Here is a 17,542-nt window from a genome sequence, read left to right as displayed (position 1 = left end):
TAGGGACTACTGGAAAACTTTGGTATTGCTCAGCTTTTACCTTAGCATCAGCTTCACACATGCCACAGGTAGATTGCAGCTGAGATCTTTAAAATCAAGATTTTAACAACCACTTCTTACAGGTGACAGAATAAGAAAAAAAAGTGTAGGAATATGCATGTTGTTAATCACACAGATATTAAATCAGTTTTTCTTCATAAAATTCTTTCTATATTGTACATCTGTATAGATGTTTCTACATCAAGTAGAAACTGCTGGAAACGTTTCATATGCCATATCCACATTTATTGTCAGTGATGCAAGTAAAAATCTCCAAATTTTAGCCCTCTAAATATGACTTTCTATGAAAAAAAATACTTAAGCAAACATAAATTATCTCCACATGCTCTTTTTTTCAGTGAAAAATGATAACCAGTTGAGACCCTGTGAAACTAAGGCAGAGAGACCTGGGAATATCTTCATTGAAGGGCATACACCAGCTGCATTCCAGCCTCATGTCCAGACAAAAACAGGTTATTTCCCAACTCCTGCCTCTTCCCCACCTGTCTGCAGGGGAAGAAAAGCTGGGCAGTCTGGGTTGGGAGGGGATGGGTGTGCACATTTTCTTATCTTGGATCTTGGGACATGCTATGGAGCACACCAGTGTTACAGCTCAGACACAGCCTTAGCTCATACACTGCTCCAAGCCTACAACTGCCAGGAACAGTGAACCCTGAGGAAAAAACAGCTTTGGAAAGGAATTCCTGCGGTCATCACCTCTGTTCTCCCCACTAATTTCCACACAAGAACCAGTTGCAAGAATGTGGGCCAAATACATGCCTTCTCTTTCACAGCCTATTTCTATAATCCACCCTTTCTTAAAATACCAATGCAGTGTAAAACAACCTGCTTCAACATTTCAGCCATAATAAATAAGCATTCCTCTTTGAGCATTAATTTAATTTTCAAATACACAACTCTATTACATGCATGTGAGAAATAGCTTGTTATTACCATGGCACTGGTATTTGCCTCCAATGTACATCAGGTCAAAGCCTTTATGACACCTGCAAATGTAGCTCCCAAAGGTATTCACACAGTGCCTGAATCGTGGGCAGAGAACCCTCCCAGTAGCACATTCATCAATGTCTGTGGAAACAAAGGAACTGTATTACTCTTTGTAACAGTTAAAATACAATGTTTGGTGTTCAAATGAAACTGGTTTCACATAATGGAAAGCTAAAGAATAGCCAAAGTATTTTTTATATGGGCCCTTGGTCAGCCAGCAGTAATTCATGAGCACTTGTGGCTGTGCCCTCCAGTTCAGCTCTGGGTCACAGGCAGGTGCCCAGGGAGCAGCTGATGCTCACCCACTGCTGCTCTCCCTGCCTGGGGAGCTCTCAGACGAGGTCAGGCTAACACACAAAAGCTGCTTGTGCTGCCAGTCACTCTGCAGCCCTTGGACACCGAGCAGAGGCTGCTGAGTGCTCAAACACTAATTCTCCACTGAAGTACAGACCTGCCATGCCTGGCTGCTTCTGACGCACGCAGCTCCTCGTGTTTGCTGGTTATCTACAGGGCACAGTTCAAGCCTTTGCTCTGCAGCTCTATCAGGCTCTTGATCTATGGGAAAGCAAGATTTTGCTCTCCATGCAGTTCTTTTCCCAAAAGGAGCCCTTCAGCTGCCGATGTCAAGAGTGCAAAACAAAGCCGAGTGATTGATGCCCTGCTGCTCTTGTGAAAGGGGCCTGAACAAGGCAGAGCCTCCTCCAGTGCAAGGAAAATATGTTACCACAGAGCTGCTGGTTAGTTAGGGCAGCTACCTGAGTGGGGGAGATGGAGCTTCAGCCTCTCTCCAAGCTGGGCTCCCACAGCCAAGAGAAGTGACTTAAAGCCATGAATTACTGGCCAGATGGGTCGTCCCAGGAGCTCCTGCTGGCACTGTCCCACTCTGCATGAAGAATTACTGAGGACAGCAGTAAAAGGATTCAACCCCTGAGCTCCCACACTCCTGGCCAGCCTGACTGCTCTCTCTCCATCAGGAGCATTGCTGGCATGGTGCAGTAAAGGCCTCAATGCGAAAGAAAACAAGGCCAATACTGGGCACCTCTCCACATGCCTGAATCTTCCTATAAATCTGTCTCTTGATTTGAATTTATTGTTAACATTTTAGGCTTTGAGTATGCTACTAAGTTTTACAAACTCTACCATGCTTCTTACTACAATTTAATCAACAAGTCACAATTTTCTATCCTTTATTAAAATATTATTTCAAGGCTGCAAGTTCAAGACTCTTGATTACGAAGAGTTAGTTGGGTTTTTTGTTGGTTTTGGTTGGGTTTTTTAATCTTTAAACCACAGCTTCAAAAAGTAGTTCAGTAAGAACAAGATTAGCCACTGAATATACTTTATCATGGCATGGATTATGATCTTTAAAAACCTAATGTAGCATGTCCTGCTTCTTCCTCTGTACATATTCATATTAATTCACATTTTTGCAAATTCACATAAGGCAAAAATTATGTTAAATTATTGCAGCAGTAGGCAGTTATATGTCCTAGAGATACGTGACAGAACTGTTAATCAACACACTGTTCAAAACTGATGCAAAAATACGGAAAAATGTAACAGCTTTCCACTTGCATATAATGAGAGGAGCATGGATGCTCATTGCTGAAGGGAAATCCACTTTTTGATCAGTAGCCACAAGATGATGTGCTAGTGCTTGTGATCAGTTTGGTGCAGCTCTCAAACAGTACAGTGACTGTGGCTTCTTTCAAGCCAATCCACGCCTGGACCAAAAGCTGTGGAGCTGTTCCCCTTGGCCTGCTGCAACATGCTGTGGTTCATACCTGCCTCCTGTGAAAAGCAGGGCATGGAGGGGGGATTTGGAGCTCACATCAGCATCAGGGAGCTGCTCCAAAGGCACACGAGGCAGTGTGATGGTCAGCACCTAATCAGTGTGAGGGTCAGTGTCCACCAGAGAAGCAGAATTGCTTCTCTCTCTTGTTGCAAGTATGACCAAATTACCAAGCACAAAATAACCTAACTAATTTTAAAATAGCACAATTTTTAGGGTTACAAGGCTGTATCTTCAATTTTCTAAACACACACAAAAAGGAAATAATTAATTTTATAGTGAAAAATCATTATTTTCAGCCTTTAAATAATTTCAGACCATTTGAAGATGAAATCTGTATATGGCTCATTTCATTAAATTAAAATCCCAACCCAAAAACCTGGCAAGACCAATTGATTTATTGATTCAAGAGTCATTAATCAACTAATTAGCTGTTTAATCCACATTTTCACCAAATACTTTGCTGAATTATTTTTTTCACTTTGTTGTCATTTAGTTTATATGATTTACCTTTATAGCCAAATTTGTGGCTCTTTACTGATTGTCTGAAAGGAACATTTTAAACAAGGGAATGCTCAGCAAGTGTTAAACTAAGAATAGAATAATGCCCAGAGAAATTTCCACCTGTGCTAAAAATAGGCATTGCATTCCCAGCTGTCTTTCAGATTTTCCTCAAACAAGGATCTCATGAGCTGTAGGCAATGCACACTTCAATTTTCTTACCACCACCTACACTTTTATTTGTACTGCAGCATTATCCAGCCCCTTGCTGGAGCCAACAACTTCCCCAACAGTGACAAGCTTGTACAAACATGAGGGAAAAGCACAGCCTTAGTCCCAAGTAGCTTCAACTCTTTGAGGTGTATTAACTGCAATTCAAACTTGAAAGAGAAAAAACACAGAAAGGGTGCATGTCATAATCACTTCTTACCAAAAAAGGGGAGAACATTATGTTACAATGCAGGAAGAACAGACATCTCTTGGTGTAACAATTTTCTCTGTATCGTACCAGGCTGCTCTGAAATTCTTGTGGAAATTTTAGAAATAGGTTATGAGGTCATTCTGAATGATGCATACCCAACTAAAATGTGGGTACACAGTTCTTTGCCTTTCTGGGAAGGAAAAAAATTGTTCTTTTGAAAACTGCACTGAAGAACTCAAAGAGCTTCATAGTACTGGTTTGAGTGTTAGTCTTTGGCTTTAAAGTACACTTTGTTTATTTCAAAGTATGAAGTTCTCCTGAATATAAAAATGAACACTAGGAGAACATTGCAAGCATTTTTTTCTAGCAAATTTCTTTACTTGGTGTAGCTTTCTTGAATTTGTACCTAAAATCACTCAGCTTACTATGGTATGGCACAAATACCTTTCAAAGATCTCTCTGCCATAATATTCACAATAGGATTTATCACAACTTAATCCCTTCAGTATGCAACAACAGTAGGTCCTGTTCTTTCCATGTTTTCCATGCACAGATGTGCCAATCTTGCACTTCAGAAAGCCTCTGACTTGGTGTGGAGCCTGCTCTTCCCATCAGAAGATCCAGAGCCTGTCTCTTTCTCTGCCAACAAATTTTTGGTCACCATGGGTCAGGCACTTGGAGAAACACCTACCCTGTGGTGAGCCAAAATATCCAAAGGGATGATTAGGATGTCCCCGTTTTCTTACATTCTTTCAGTGTTACTGATGGAATTGTTATAGAATTGTAGCACTTCAGAGAATATAAATAATGAAATCACTAGAGCATCATATCCCACTCAGGATGCATAGTTAATGACTGATGAAATCACATGTCACACTGTTCTTCAGACCATAGTAGAGTCTGATTAACCATAAGCACCCTTTCCATATTCACAAACGTGGGAACAAAATATTTCATACGCTCTAAGTTCCTGGGTTTATTTTAACCTGGAGTTATCACAGTACGGAAGAAAGGCAGCACATTTAATCCCACTAATACTAGGAACATGCACAGACCTTCACCTTGCACCACTATGATATCAGTGATTTTTACAAATTAACCCTCAACCCACTGCGCCAGGCATAATCTTGTTGGGTATGAGGGAAAGGTGATCTCCCCGTTCCTTTTTTTATGCAGGCAGGTATTTTGGAGTTAGCAATAGCTTAAAATGACCCAGTAGCAGGAGTGGCAAGGGCCAAGGGCTTGGATACCAAGCAGTCTGTATGGGCTTTAGGCAGACAACAAAACTTGCAGGACTGAAAACACTGGCAATCTCTGACACAAGGGCACCTGAGCAGCAGCCCTATTACTACTCTCATTATTAGCAACTTAAAACTGCCTGTTCTATTCATTCTAAGAACCTCTGATAAACTCTCTTGGACTGTATTCTGTGCTAGGGTAAAAGCATTCTGGAGAAAAAAAAAATTAAAGTTTTTAAATCTGCATTTGATCACGTACCTACACAAGTCCTGCCATCAGGCCCAAGCTGCAGCCCTGGCGAAGGACAGCGGCAGCGCACCTCTCCTTTCAGCACATCACAGCCATACTGACAGTTTGCCATCAGGCAAGAAAGGGCATCTGGAGAAAAATGATTGAACACATTCAGATAAAGATCATGATCAGTGCTACAAAGTGACTGAGAATTTTGGAGAATTAAGACACCACACATTTATGATAAAAGTGGGAAAATGCTTGTATCCTTCAAAGAGAAAAAACATCTGCTAGTAAAATTTTTCTTTCCACAAACTACTTCTCTAAGAATATTAAAAAAAAAAAAAAAAAACAAAAAAAAAAAAAAAAAAAAAAAACCTACCACAATTGTAGTAAGAAGTTGTGTTACAGTCCCCAGAATATGAAGCCTAATATGTACTAAAGACTCTCCTGGACAGTTACTGCCATTTTAAAAATGGGGTATCTCCAATTGAAGATAATTTCTCTCCCCTTCCCTCTGTCCAGATATTCAAAGTAACTGTTTTTACGGGAACAAGTAGGAACCTGATCCCCAGAGAGATGGCAGTACAATTTTTATACCAGTCAAACAACCAACATCTGCAACATTAAAGATTTTACGTTCATAAGACCAAAAGGCAGCAGAAAGCAGGTGTCTTGCAATGAAAACTGCAAGCACTTGTCCTCAAAGGCCAATTAGCAGTGATTTACAGCACTGAAGAATGCTCTGGGGGAAACTTTCAATAAAACTAATAAAAATCAAAACAATTGTTCCTGGGGTTTTTTTCAGCCTAATTTAACTAGGAAAAAAAAAGAGCTCATCTTGTGCAGCTGTCTAATTTCCAGCAGGATTAATCTTTTACTTGGGGACTCATTTTCATTTGATAGGAGTTGTCCAGGGAAACTGGAGCAGGGATTTTGGGAGGCTGGGAGAGAGCGAGCGGCGAGGCTGGCCGTACTTGAGCAGGTTCCATCTGGCATGAGCATGTAGCCGTTCAGGCAGTAGCACTTGTAGCTGCCGTAGGTGTTCATACAGCGGTGCTTGCACGGCCGCGGCTTTAGTCCACACTCATTCAGATCTGAAATGAAGGGCACAAGGGAAGAGGGTGGGAGAAGAAAACATGCATGGAAAAACTGCCAGTTCAAGCTGCTGGAGGAAGAAGGAAAAATACAGCAATTAGCTTTTTATACGCAGCTCAGCTGATAGCAAGCATCTAAAACATCCTGCACGAAGCGCCATTCATCCCTTCAGCCAAGCAGCTTATTTGGCTTGGTTTCATAGAGGTCTTTTCAAAAATGACAGTATTAGCATTAGATGAAGTGCCAGCTGCTTCATTAGGCAACACACAAGCTCAGGCTGGCCATGTCTTGCCACTATTCACTTGATGCCATGTCCAGGACCAGGCAGCACTCGGAAGAGGAAGGAGAAGAGAGAAAGCAAACATCACTCTGCAATCACTATCAGTGCTTCTGATAGCAATTCAGTGATTCACCATCATGCTTCAAAATTAGTGGCAGAGGAAGGTAGGAAAGCTGATGCCAACTTAGTCTAAACAATCTCACAGAGAAAATTCAATCCTTATCATCTAAAAAATACTAAAATAAAGTATCTGACATCAGCTATATTTGTCAAGGACCATCCATGAGGGCTAACATTTCAGATTTACAATTAAATAGAAAATTCATGGCTTGAACTGAAAATTTTCAGCCTACAGTTTCCATATTAGTAGAGAGAACTTCAAACAAAAAGATTATTTCCTTCAGAATTCTCTTCCCAGAATGTGTTGATTTTGCCTGAAAAAGCCAGAATAATTTCTCACTTATTATTGTTGCTAGTTATTTGCATAGTGATGAACAAAGATGAGAACAAAGATGAAAATAATAAATCTATTCACAAATCCAGCCAGTGAGGACCTGAAAAAATGAGTTATCAACTACAATCTCTAATACTGCACCATGCTGTCTGGTCTTTTGCAGACAGAGAATTGCCATTTTTTCCAGGAGTTTTCCAAGAGCCATCTCCCTGTCCTAAGCACCATTATATCAAGTGTCACTCAATCCATGTAGCAGAAAAGTAAGCCTTGAGGCTCCCATCATGTCATAGATACACACACAGTAGCCACTTCATACAATGCCAGCTGAGGAGGTGACAGATGCCTCCTATGGACTAGAGGCAAAGGCTCAGCGTTAAGATGCTGAACCAGAAAGATAAACACACCTCTGGTTGCAATGAAGTCAGTAATTTATTGACTGCTTTTCAGAAATGAAGAAGAAAACTTAACTATGTAGTAAATGGAGTGAGAAAAGTTACATTCACTGTAGAGGTGAAGTTAGAGAAACCATTGATTCTAGAGAACTATCTGGAATTTTACAAGTTCTTAATGTTTGGATTTGAAATTCGTCATGAAACTCTGTAATCCATTGGTTTGTGAGAGTAACATTCTTTACCTTACTCTTTTCAGGCAAAATATTTTTAAATGGCATTCTAATACTGAGAAATATATTCCATTGCATTTTGACTACTAAAATGCAGAGCCATCAATGTATCACACTACAAGTCAGAGATGTAATCCAAATTCAGCTGTAAGGATGTTGCCTGTTTGCTGCTCCTGAGAGCTCCTAACAGTGTTTACATGTATCATTAAACTTGTTGTCTTCTGACCTACTTTGCTTCCATCTTCATGGGGTGAAGGAATAGCAAGCATCATGCAGACACGGCCCTCCCCAGAACCCTTCCCCTTAGCTCATTTCCCAAGGTCTCAGGAAGAACAGCATGTTTAAGGACAAGAATGCTTCCTGCTCCCCTCTTCTGCAAGAGGGCCGCAGTAAGGGATGTAATTTTCCATTTCTGCCTGTTTAGGCTGGGCAAGATGTTTCCAGGAAACCTGAAGGGGAATACTCTCTCCTCAAGTGGTGAGGAAGATCAGGTGAGCCTAAGCAGGACATCAGTGAGGAAAGATTGCCAAATAAGGGCATGACCTGTGCATGACAAAGAAGGAGAGATGACCACCTCTGCCATCTTCCTGGGGACCACGTGCTGCAGAGACAGCATCCCTTTGCAGCTCTCACTCTTTGGGAGTTGGAAAAAGTTTCAGGAGTTGCAAGGAGAGTATTCTTCTCACAGCAGGCACCAAAGCCATACTCCCAAGAAAATACCTTCTGGGTTTGAGAGAAACAGCTGTAGAAGAAAGTACATTTTGCCCTGTGAAAGCAGGGTCTTCTAGGAGTTGTGACTACAGGTATATGCCTAGGCCAAATGGAAATGCAGCAGATGATTATGCTACAGGGCAAGGACAAGTTCTCATTGTGGAAACCTTCGTGTGAAAAAAAGGTTTACATAAAAATCCCCAATAATAAGCAGATGAACGTTCATGTTTTGAAAGGCAAACTTCTCTTGGCAGCACAAAAAAAAAAAATTTTTTTCATTTTTCTGTAAAGCATACTACAAGTAGGCAGTTCCTGACAGACAGTACAGAAAGTATAGCTCTATAAACATATTTATTATGCATGCAATGTGTCTGTTAAAAAAGTCATTGTTACATTCAAAAACACTGTTAGCATTTGATGTATCCCCAAGGAATCCATGGTATTGAATATACTGAAGTTCACTGACAACCATAATTTTGAAGTAAGAGAAAAAAAAGTTCTCTTAGTCTAAAATATCTGTATTCTTCCTATTTTCTACAAAAATAATAATTTTACAAAATAAAGGTATAACAGAGCTAAGTATAAAATATGTAACTAGAAGTAGGGACAGAATAAGGAAAAGCAACACTGAAATTAAGTTGATAGGGCAGGATTTTAACACTGCCATGTGTTAAGTTCTGGTGTTATAATTCCACTGCACTTCAGGTCCTAATTTTAGATACTCCTGACTACTAAAGAACTGTCATGCACTTACTTCCAGAGTTATGACCACAGACCCAAAGCTGAAAATAAGAATTTATGACTGTTCCCAGTATATCACCCTGCATAGAGTATAAATTACATTATGAGCCTTAAAATACAGGATCCTTTTACAGGACTCTGAATTCTACACCACCACTTGATACAAAATATTCTTAGTACAGAAATGAAAGCTCTGGTATTGACAAATAGACACCTATTAGTGACATGCAATGAGAATATCATAAAGTGCAACACTATTAAAAAGTTAAATCCATTTAATTTCTTTGTGGGAATGTCCATTCATTGTCATGGATTCAAAAATTTCATTTTTCAATATTCTAATTTCCCACATTGCCTACAATTGCACAGCCAATGCAAAACCAGCACTCTTGATTTCAAAGTAACACAAGGCAGTAGAGTACATAAAAGCAGACTGACTGTTTTGGCCACTATTGGAAGCAGGTTTATAACAAACACAAGCTGCTGAGCACAGGTATTTTATATCTAAAGGAATTAAATGAAATGTGAGTGCAAGGGAAGGACAGAGTGTTATGCTGGCAAACCCAGATGTGACTCCTTAGACTGCTGCACTGCACCATACATGGTCTTGGACCAACTTCAGTGCACACCCAACAATGGGCCACTTATTTCTAAGCAGATTCAATGTCCTCTGCTATTTTCTTTTAATTAGCTTCTGCAGACTTCAGCACTCGAGACTTTTTCTGCCTTTTTTGCCTATCATGTAATTTGGATCAGGCAACACTAAAGTTAAACATTCAATATCACATTTACTTACCTCTGAAAATAGAAAGCCAAGGAGCAGAAATCAAGTAGAAAAATTAAACTGTTATCACCATAATATAAACAGTAGATCAGCTTTCATTTCCAGCAGTTGCAATTACACTACTATGTCAACCTCACAAGAAATTTCTATCACCTGAACAGTTCTGTTCACTTACTCTGATTAATCAACAGCTCCCAAATTGAATTTTTTTAGCCCTCCTTTTCTACAACTTCCAGCTTCATCTAAGTCACAGTTTTGTCTTTATCTAACGTGATAAACAATTTCCATCACTATCACAGGAACCCAGAAAAGAAATATAGCCAGGCTCTGAAAGAAGAGCAGAGGAAAGAAACAATGCAAGTGACAACCACGAGTATGGAAGAGTCAAAACTTTTCAAAATACACACAACAGCACCAAAGAAATACAACCAATTATTTGCTCTGCCTGCTAAGGGCACTGCAGGTTCAGCTTTCACATCCCAGCCATTGATGGGTGCATCAGCCTCCACTCCCTTTGCAGGAAATTGAAGCCGTGCAGAGAGGAGGAGCACAACACCTGAAACACAGGAGCACCTCACCCCTCGCTGCTACATTTCCTGCAGGATGAGGGTGGAACACAGGAGCTTCCCTGCTCTGACCAAGTAGACTTGTGTACAGCTGCACATCTTCACAGGATAGGGAGAAGGCATAATAAAAGCATGGCAATATGCATTACTTCACTTAATAATTATACATACATATCAAGTGCTGACAAGAATTTCAAGCAGTGAACTTTGCATCATTTTCCTAGAACAAGCAAGGTAAGAGAATTGAAAGTTACAGAAAAGCAGATTTTTTGGATAAAGACAACCTTTCCCAGCCAAAGAAAGTTAACCTGTATGTGCTTTAGATTGCTAGCAAAAGTTACAACTGTTTGTATTTGCCTCACTGAATATTATCTGTATTTTCTTCAAGAGCAGCTACCAGAAAAGTGTTTCTCATGAACACATTCGGAAAGCACGAGTTCTGCTGTTATCACTATAAATTAAGAGAGGTGGCAGAGGACATTTTCTCTCAAGTGGCTCTGTTTGTTTCTTCACTGCTTACAGCTGTAAAGCTGGGATCAAAAAGCCAGAAGGGAAACACTAAAGCTATTCAGGAGATATGACCGCTGTAAGGAGAACACATGGTTAGCTCTTGTGCAGTCACTGAAATTTGATTGCTGAGGATAGCAAAGTAATTAAAAAACTATCAGGTAGTCTTAAATTCTGAGTGATCTAAAGTGAGGTAAGGATTGTCACAGCAGCTGCAGCACCACTGGAAAAGGACAAGCATCCAGCATCATCACACAGTCAGGGCCGAACAGCTCTGCTGTGAGACTGGCTGATCTCCTGGATCAGTCCCAGGAACACAGCCTGATCCATGGGGCACACAAACAGAAGAGATGTAAAGCCTGTTTATCAGAGCTTGTACTCAAAGAACGCCTTTCACTAAGAACATGAGCATACTTTACAGCCCAGAACCATTCACACATGCTAGAAACACTTGTATCTCTGCAGGGAACTCCAACATCTCCTCTGCCAACACTGTTACTCCTGTTACTATTCTAGAACAGGATTGAGAAAATGGGCCACAGGCTGAACAGGGCAGGGGCTGTATTAAGGTGCTGTGTTATAACAAAATAGGTCACATTTATCCTGTGCCATTTGAATCTCCTGCCAGCAAAAGCAGACTGCATTCACTGCACACTTTCAAGTCTCTGAAACTCTGAATCAGCACACAGCAAGAACCCAGATCATGACCCCAGGAACAGCTCCAGGGCCCCCCCATGCAGTAGAGCAGCAGCAGCCACCTGAACTGGTGCACATTTGGGGCACCACACTCAGCTGGCATCTCAGAAACCTCACCTACATCTGCCAGGCACCTTTGTCACCAGCATCATGCAAGAATATTTCATCAACATTCCCCAAAGTGCTTCCTTTGATAACCCATCACATTTTTCCTTCCTTAGCATTTAGTGGCAAGAAAATAGTTTAGTTCAAGACTGACGCCTCCAGCAATTTGCAAAGCATTCTTTCAATATTGTTAAACTATTTACTACCTATAAAAACTGTTACACACACATCTAACTGTTAGTTCACTGCACTGTTTTCTAAAATGGCTTTGGATTGATGAAAATGTGTATAATAAAATCAAAACAACACATCCTTTAAAATGTCAGCCCAGAGTAAGGGGGAAAAAAAGACAGGATAATATAAGAGATGATGGAAACTTTTGAGAAAACTGAAAAACACAACACACATTTTCACATGAGTTTGAGAAGGATTAGTAAATCTGAATATATATATATATATATTCATTTTTAAAGAAAATAACTTAGTTTAAAAATCAAAATGTCATAAAAATTTAGCAATGTCAGAATACATCCTTAAAGAAGAAAATCATTCTAAATATCACGCTTCTCTACCACTTTCCTCAGCACTCAGAAAACGCACAGATTTCCTGTAGGCTGAGACAACTGCAAGAGACATAAATGAGATATATTTGTGTGTGAACATGTCTTAACCATCAAAGTCTAAAAATCACATATTACAATTCTCTAATTGTTTATACTCTATGATCTTTATACCATTACACACTTTGGACACAACTTTTAAGAAAAAAAATCCAAACAATGAAACCTAATAATCCAGTAAGAGACACTTCATCCTTACACCAACCCTTTAATGGTTTAATGCAACCTTGTTAGTTCAGGATTAGGAACAATAAAATGAGAATGCATTAATTATGAGGTTTTTAATGAAACAAATATTATTTCACTATTCAAATCTGAAAATTGTGACTTTATAAAAAGCAACAATCCTGACCATAAGGTTTAAATAATTTGCTTCTGATTAAGAAGAGCAGGTAACTACATCCTATATATTAATCTCAATGATTTCTTCTGAATGAAAGCAATTTTTCCCCTGTGTCATCCCACTGCAGATGTCAATCTCTCTACAAAAGTCAGCCCAATATCAGACTTGCTGCAGCAGTGACAGACCTGGTATATGAGTTCATTACTCTACAAACACAGGGGACACACACAGCATTGGTGGGGGTGGGTACAGAGATCAACAATACTTCCACGATTTCAAAAATAAATTCTTTCTTACCTTGGTTGCAGGTTTTTCCAGTGTATCCTGGGTGGCACTTACACTTGTTTGGCCCAATGCATTCACCATGTTTGCACCCTGGCTGGCATATAGCTGCAAACAGAGGAATACTCATTATCTTTCTACTCCAGTCACAGCTGACAGTGAAATGTCTTGGAAACTATTGAATAGTTCAATAATTTGAATATTTGAATTATTTCAAATTACTTTGAAATAAACAGCAACTACCTAACAAATACAAGTACTGTCTATGTCATAATCAGAAAATAAATACAGAACTCCAAGAAATAACAGAAAGGCATTTTTTGGCACCTCTCTCAATATGACAAAAAATTCATAAAACAAACTTTCAAAGCTTCAATGACAAATTAAAAAAGCATTGTTTTTGAAGAAATAAGAATTCATGCACAAATATATTTTTGCTGATGTAGGATTAGCCAACAGGAATATTTTCTTGTGTAACTGAAAAACATTTGACAGATTGAAATTTTAAACAGCATTTCTAAGTCTTTTGCATTAGAAATGTTTTTCTATTATTAAACCTACTTTTTAAACCTACTGGAAAAATGCTGTATTTACTATGCTCTAAGATGCTGTTTATCATTATATGACAAAATGCAGATACACAATCCTGCTGAGCTCTCTGCTAAAGTAAGATAAACACAAAATAGACAGAAATCAGATGGTGGCATAACTTGAAGACCCTGTGACCAGGATTTATCTGTTTACACCAGCTTAAACTTCATTTTATAAAGTAACAGTATCATTTGGAATTTGCAAGTAACTAACCAGATCCAGATGCAATATTAATCCGACAACAACAGGCTGTATCATAAAATTGGATGTATCAAGGACACAATTTAACAGAAATCTCCCAGAATGCACTCAAAAAATGTAATTTGCCTTCTAGCCAAGCTGTTTAACACGGTTAAATTAAACAAAATTAAAAAAAAACCCAAGATATTTAGTTTGGTTGTGGAAGAACCATCCAAGTACTTCTCTGAGGTTCTGAAAATCTCCATAAGATTCAAAGCATCCAGAACTAGAAATTCCCACAAATATATCCAGAGAAGTAACTGTTAGCATAGGAGGAGCTTGCTCCAGTTTTAGAACTGCCTTTATTTAAGACTGCTTCAGGACTCCCATTATTATCAGGCATTTTTTTAAGTGTAGTGTATATATATATATATAATTAGGGATATATCCTGAGACCATAAAACCTTCTTTTAAATCTACAGCTCTGCTCCTGATGGATCTTCCTAGTATGATGGTGAAGTCCCTTTCCACACAACTGTTAAGAAGTATCTTAAAAGGCAACAGAAATGCAAGATCTTTGTTAATTTTTTTCCCCAACAAACAGTGTTTGGAAACAAAGAAATGAGATTCATATTTAGAAACACCTCTCAATGGAAGTGTAAGGGAAAGGAGCTGCTCAGACTCCTAAAAGGGTATAGACTACTAAAAAGTAAGGACTACTTCAGGAAGTCTGTCCTTGGGTAATGGACAGGTCTGACTGAAGAGCATCTGATCCACCATGAGACACTTCTAGATCATTGTACTGGGAAACACTCACTGCTTTTTTAATCACTACAGCCATAAACAGGAAAAAAGGATCTCCTTTGTTAAGAGTCATCATAGAGATTTTTGTCTTCCTGGCATCACAGACCCAGGTCTAATCAGAGGTGATGGCGGCAAACTGATAACTATGAAGACAACTTAATGACTTCAAAGCAACCAGGGAAAAACAAAAGTTGTAATTTAAACTACAGTAGAGAAAAAGAAATTACTATAAATATGCTTTGGAAACTTGCTTGAATTTTCAACTGCACTTTAAAGATCTGTATTGTGAAGTGGGATACACTTATTTAAATCAGTTATTTTTAAGAAACTAGAAGTACCATGGGATCACTTTGTGTAAAGTGTAACTGTTCAGTCACTGTTAGAAGAACCTGTGGCAACTTTAGTTTTAGCTGAATTTTTTATGCCTTGGTCCTTCCCTCAATTGCACAGATTGTACATTAGCAGCAGCTCAGATAGAGGAAAAAAATCTCATACTTGAAGACAAAAATCTCCCTGATTTCAAGGAAAGCTTTCAAATGACTAGCAAACCACTGTCCATAAAGTCAGTCATCATAAAACACTGGGGGTTTTGCACATTAAGTGGGTATTTGGAAACCTCTGTTTGCTGCCAAACACAGTTCTTGAGGAAAACCTGTTTATTAGAGGACATTCTATGAACTTGGGCTACTTCACCATTTCAAATCTTATTTAGACACAGCTGAAATTCAATACAATATTAAAACTGAAGAATTTCTATATACAGGAAAAAAATGCTTTGCAGTAAGCTTAACAACATCTGTAGCTCAGCCAATACCACAGATAAATCTGATGGCATTTCCTACGAGGAATCAAGCCACCCACAGGATAAAACTTGTGCATCTTCCAATTAACTTTATCAGGGCTTTGCAGGGTGCTCAGGAATAAACAATCAGATGGTTCAGCCAAGTCTGCATGCCTGGCTGGGGTCCCTACTGAGCCCTACCAGAATGACCAGGCCCAGAGGGGTGGGTCAGCTCCAGCCCTGCCATCTCCATCATGAAAATCCTTATTCAAAGCAGACGCTGCCCATACAAGGCAGTAAATCCACTCACTGATCTCTATTTGAACACTGGCAACAACCAGATGCAGGTACAAAAATAAGCTCAAGCCAGACTTTCAGCATTTCTTTTAATAGCAGACAATTATTTCAGCTGTTTGGCATGAGTCAGAGCACACACTACATGTGCTGATGTGACTGGGTCCTTTAATTCTCCACTCTTCTTGTTTTCCTCCAAAGCTCCAGATACAACAGAACAGAATACTTCAGTCACTCCATTCACACACAGACAAATGGACTTTCTGCATTTTTTTGAAAACAAGTATACTCACAAGTAATGGAGAAAAAAAGTCTCCCAATTACTACTTTTTGCCTCTTGAGAATTTAAGAATTCCTCCACAACCAATAAACCATCATTTCCTTCCAAGTGACCCACATTTACAATGACTGAAATAACCCACGTCCCTGGATTTCAGCCTGTTATGCAACACTTGCTTCCCTACTAGGAAAGAAGGAAACGTAGACAGAAAGGTTACTCCAAGTTGAGAAAGTCACTCTTTTATGAACACAGGGCAGTGAAATCCAGAGGGGTCTCAAAAGGACTGCCAAAACTCAGTAAAAGCTTTCTACTTTTTATACTAGTAACTTTTGTAAAGAAAAGTTAAAATTATACTGGCATAGACAAGTGCCGCTCAAAATGAGACTGCTAATTTACTGTTGAACCACTATCAAAGCAGACCTACCACATCCAAGGATTACTCTCTGAAAGCTGTTAAGCTGAACTCCCATTGGGTAGGAATGTGGATTGACATGGACAGAAAAAAATCCTAAGCACAGCAATTTTCATCTTTAGTCAAGTCTTGCTTTTTTATCTGTGACACAGAATAAACTATAACTAAACTTTCCTTTTCACTTTATTGACCAATTCATTCAAGATGTAATCAGCAAAAAAAAAAAAAAAAAAAAAAAAAATCTGGTGTCATGATTATTCACTTCAGTTGGATAATTTTAAATGCTTTTTTCTTGGGTCAGATGTGAAGATTTACTCTCAGTTCCCATTAACTTCAAGGAGATATCCTAGGGCCTTTTATTTGGCCATAAATCTGAGTACCTATTTTCAAGGTTGGCAAGAACTACCTTTTCCCCCAAAAAATAAGGTGACAAATACCACATTTTAAGTCTCACTTAAACTTCAGGACAAATTAAACTTCCTGTAAAAATAACACGAGGAATTGAAATGTGAATAAGTGGTTTGAGTTTATGATGGGTTGTTTGATTTTTTCTTTTTCTCAAGTGTGGGAGAGTGGAAGAAAATTTCTGGTGAAGTGCACATGCTGCTAGCATGCATTATGCTCGTGAAAAAGCCAGAAGCCACCAATCTTCTGAGCCACTGCTTGCTGTTGGTGTTATCCAAGCATTACTCAACCATTCTGAATTATTATTTTTAATTGTTGCACAAATACAACAAATGAAAAACACATTCAACAATTTCATTATGGGTCTGTAATGCTGAGGGATGTTTTGATTTGATCTGTGTTTTCTCAATGCACACAGTTCTGTCACAACTGCTTTGGAAGTGCACCTCAGACTCTGTCAGATCCCCCGCATAAGCTGCCCACTTTTGAGGGCATGGGTCACTACCACATGCTGTCCCCTCTATTCCTTCTCTTCTAGAATTTTAACATTAATGATCTCTTTATTGACTACCAAACACTGTTTGGTGGAGTCCTTACCAGAAGATTGCACTCCCTGGTTCCTACCTGACTAATTCCTCTTCATTTGCAGCCAGCAATGGAAATCCCTCAGCTTTCTTAATGGACTATTCCTAACAATTAAAATTCCCTTTGGTCTTCCAACACTCCTAGCTATGTTTTTCATTAAAACAGCATTG

The 17,542-nt window shown here is 39.1% G+C and overlaps 1 protein-coding gene across 2 annotated transcripts in view; it reads right to left on the bottom strand.

Moving 5' to 3' along the window:
• Positions 1-17,542, bottom strand: part of NPNT (nephronectin) — a 48,895-nt gene that overhangs the window by 18,551 nt on the left and 12,802 nt on the right. For both annotated transcript variants that reach the window (XM_058024193.1, XM_058024194.1), the window contains 4 exons: positions 13,056-13,148; positions 6,209-6,328; positions 5,259-5,378; positions 994-1,128 (listed from right to left, as the gene is read on the bottom strand). In XM_058024193.1, coding sequence (XP_057880176.1) covers positions 994-1,128; positions 5,259-5,378; positions 6,209-6,328; positions 13,056-13,148 — 468 coding nt within the window. The remainder of the gene's footprint in view (positions 1-993; positions 1,129-5,258; positions 5,379-6,208; positions 6,329-13,055; positions 13,149-17,542) is intronic.

This window comes from Melospiza georgiana, chromosome 5, assembly GCF_028018845.1.
Source record: "Melospiza georgiana isolate bMelGeo1 chromosome 5, bMelGeo1.pri, whole genome shotgun sequence".
NCBI lineage: Eukaryota > Metazoa > Chordata > Aves > Passeriformes > Passerellidae > Melospiza > Melospiza georgiana.
This window is presented reverse-complemented; position numbering and strand designations above follow the sequence as displayed.